Here is a 3,496-nt window from a genome sequence, read left to right on the forward strand (position 1 = left end):
GTCTGATCTGGTCATGGGGAACGACTACTCCTTTCGAGTGTTCAGCAAAAACATCTGTGGGCTCAGTGACGAGCCAGGCATCAGCAACAACACTGCCATCATTACCAAGACAGGTAATGAATTCCCTGCAGAGCACCGTGCCCTGTAACCTGATAGTACTGCTTTTGATGCCCAAGAACATCTAACACATGCTGAGCTGTAAGCCACATTGTATTCAGTTGAAACATTCGCTGAGCATTATATGAAATCGGTACGATACTGAAAATAGGAATGATGATTCACACTGCACATGCAAAAACTGCTAAAAATACAAACTGTAATTTTAAACTGCAGAACAGTAATGCTATCAGAAGTATTGTGGTGAATTGTTGGCTGCAATTAATTACTTGAACATCATTTAAGGGAAAATTAATACACACTGATTATGCTAAACAGAAATTTTCTTTGACAGAGTGTTAAATAACATCTAATACTGGCCTCTGATTACAAAATCAACGGGCATAGGAAATTAACACCTGCCACCAGCCAAATGCTGCTACTGTTGTTGTGTTGTTGCATTTTCTTACTCTACCAGAAAATTTGGCAGACACCCAGCCAATCTCTTTTGTGTTCCAAGGAACAGTCTGGCCTATAAAATTGCAAGGATTATTTATCATAGTATCCATCTGACCTCAGGCTGAATCAAAAGTCAGTTTACTGTCTTGCTAATTCAAATGGTAATCCGCCAATTTCATCAATTTGTTTGACAATATTAAAGCAAAGCAATTCCAAAGCAGCTGAAAGTTATTATAGCAGGCTACAAACAAATGATTTCAGACTATGTTTTACATTGCTTGAACAGATTTTGCAACACAAACCACAGAAACTAAACTGACTGGTTGGTATGGTGTGGGTTCAATGTTCAACTGAGACAAGCCTGTCAAAATAAAACATTTTGCACAACTCTACTCATTGACCAGATGCTTCTAGCTGTTGTTAGAGGCCATTTATATTTTCCTTATATACAGTCTATACTGATCTGTCATGTGACTGATCACACTATCATATTACTACTGGTTATATAAAACTATATTATCACCATCTTTTATTAAAAATGCAATATGCAAAACACCATTACTCCTTTACTTACAAATTTAAAAGAAAATTAATGTGACCATGATACAAAGCATATAATAAACATACAACCTCACATACTTCATATAAGGAAAATAAAATCAGCCTCGGGCATCACTCTGTTGATAGCAGGATAATTGAAAATAAAAAATATGAATAAGGTGTGGAGTTCTGGATAAATGTTATGACTTGTAAAACTTCTCCAACTGTGCAGGGTTGGCATACAACCCCCCAGCCTTCAAAGAGAGGGACATGAACTGCTCCCCCAAGTTCACAGTGCCCCTGGTGGACAGAGGTGTATCTGCAGGCTACACCACCGCTGTTAGCTGTGCCGTGCATGTATAAGAGAAACTAGGTAACTGCTCAGTTTTCAGGCCTTTGATTGATCATTTCCAATCCAAACCCACTATGTTTTTATTTTTTCCCCCCCCCCCCCCAAAAAAAACAGCCAATTAGTTTTTGATGCTAATCCGCGAAAATTTTAAAAGATCTCTTACAACAAAAAGGCGAATTATTGCCTATCAATATGTAAATTTTAATTCTGATCTGGATGGAGGTCCAACTTAAAACTGGAATTATAAATGTGTAAAACAATAAAAAATGAAAAAAAAAAACCAAGCGTATCGCATGTCTGAAGTCATTATGAGGGAAAGGAAAACAATGCTGGACTTTGATTTTGCATAGAAACCTGTGGAATATACAGCAGGCAATGCCCCAGTTATGTCTTGCAAATGAGCATACTACCACTGTAGCATTGCCTGTCCTCTATACACTTTACCTGCATTGGCCCCTGTTAGCTGTGCTGCAAGAGTATGCCACAAATTTCATGCTTAGTGCTTTTTAAAGTGAGGCTACAAGTTTTGAGAGGCAAACAGTGACTGCAGACAGTTTAGAACAAGAGGTGGAGCAGAAAGATCTGTGAACACGCTTTTTTTTATCCAAAAGAATTGGCAAAGATTTGTCAAGCCGAAATGCTGACCTAATTTCACCTCTCCCTCTTCTCTCACTCTGTGTATATGCTCCCTCCTCCTCTTCTCTCCTTATCCCCCTGCATTTTGCCTCATCCTCCAACACACTGTTCCTCAGCCAAAGATCATTTAAATGAAGAACAATATGATCATTATTGGAGACCCCAAGTTCCTCATGCAGAACCACCAGGGTGTGTTGACTCTGAATATCCATAAGGCAAGCCTGTTAAACGGAGGCAGATACTCCTGCAGGGCCATCAACAAACTTGGCCAGGACAAGGGAGAGCACAAGCTAGAGGTTAAAAGTATGCTTTCTATAACACTATAGTTTGAAAGTAGAGAGCTAGCACATGACCTGGGCCAGGGCAAGTCTCTCTGTGACAATCTTCAGTAAAGCTCAGCTTGACAAATCTCCATCAGTTTAATGTTTTGACTGATCTCTTGTTGTGAAACTAAAGTTGAAATTCAAGCCTGTATATCACTTTATTGTGTATATGATGACTCCAAGTGCTGTAGTGTCTTTAAATGGAATGATTTACCAGCCTCTCACACTGATTTAAATTTCTTTTTTTTTCTCCACAGTTGTGCAAGAGAAAGGAGACGAGGCAAGGAAATGAACGACAGCATGAAGATACAGCTGAACAGAAATAGTAATGGATTATGTATAGCGGGCTAGTCATGAATAAATATGATTAGAATAGATCACTGGTGAAGCTTTAAAACCAATCCCCCTGCCTTCCCTATACACTGGAATTTCACCGCTGCTATGACGAATGCTACATGCCATAAATTCTTACAGCAAGCTGCCACCTTGTCATGCCTTGACTGAGGGATGCCACAGAGTAGTGTAGTGGCACTGCCCCGCTGTGACCACATGCAGATGGATCCTTCTTATCTGTGAAGTGGACCTGTCACTGAGCACACTTATAAAACAGCCTTTCATCCATTATGGCTCCTTGTGTTGTCTGTGTTGTGTCTGGGACATTTTTATAGGTTGGGATGAATTATGATTGTGATGCAGCTGTAGCACTGAAACCTCCACAGTGTGACCAACTGGCTGCACACCTTTGCTTATTTGCCGCGGTGTTGTGGGCCATCAGCCCTGTAATGGTTGAATGGTGAGACCACTATTCAGCCAGGCATGGCTGACATCAAAGAGCCACCAGGATTAAAGGTTCTTATACAGATACGAACCTGCTGCACCCTTCATGCACATATGTGCAGAGGGCACGCTTGTTGGCTTGCAGACATCTCTCTCATACTGCATTCCTCATGACATGACCTATAGTGGTAGGCCTTTACAGATACATGGCTTACACTCATGCACATGCCAACACAAACACACGCCAAATCAGGGCCTCATTAGCATCACACACTAGTGACTAATTAATGCACACATCAACACTGCCCTAATT

At 40.5% G+C, this 3,496-nt stretch overlaps 1 protein-coding gene across 1 annotated transcript in view; it reads left to right on the top strand.

Annotated features, from left to right (window-relative positions):
- mybpc2a (myosin binding protein Ca) overlaps window positions 1–2,993 on the top strand; it is a 30,593-nt gene extending 27,600 nt beyond the window's left edge. Inside the window, 4 exon segments of the mRNA XM_020605442.1 lie at window positions 2–113; window positions 1,328–1,450; window positions 2,186–2,386; window positions 2,664–2,993. Coding sequence (XP_020461098.1) covers window positions 2–113; window positions 1,328–1,450; window positions 2,186–2,386; window positions 2,664–2,698 — 471 coding nt within the window. The 3' untranslated portion in view covers window positions 2,699–2,993.
- The last annotated feature ends 503 nt before the right edge of the window (window positions 2,994–3,496 follow it).

The sequence above is a fragment of the Monopterus albus genome, unplaced genomic scaffold, assembly GCF_001952655.1.
Source record: "Monopterus albus unplaced genomic scaffold, M_albus_1.0 scaffold70.1, whole genome shotgun sequence".
NCBI lineage: Eukaryota > Metazoa > Chordata > Actinopteri > Synbranchiformes > Synbranchidae > Monopterus > Monopterus albus.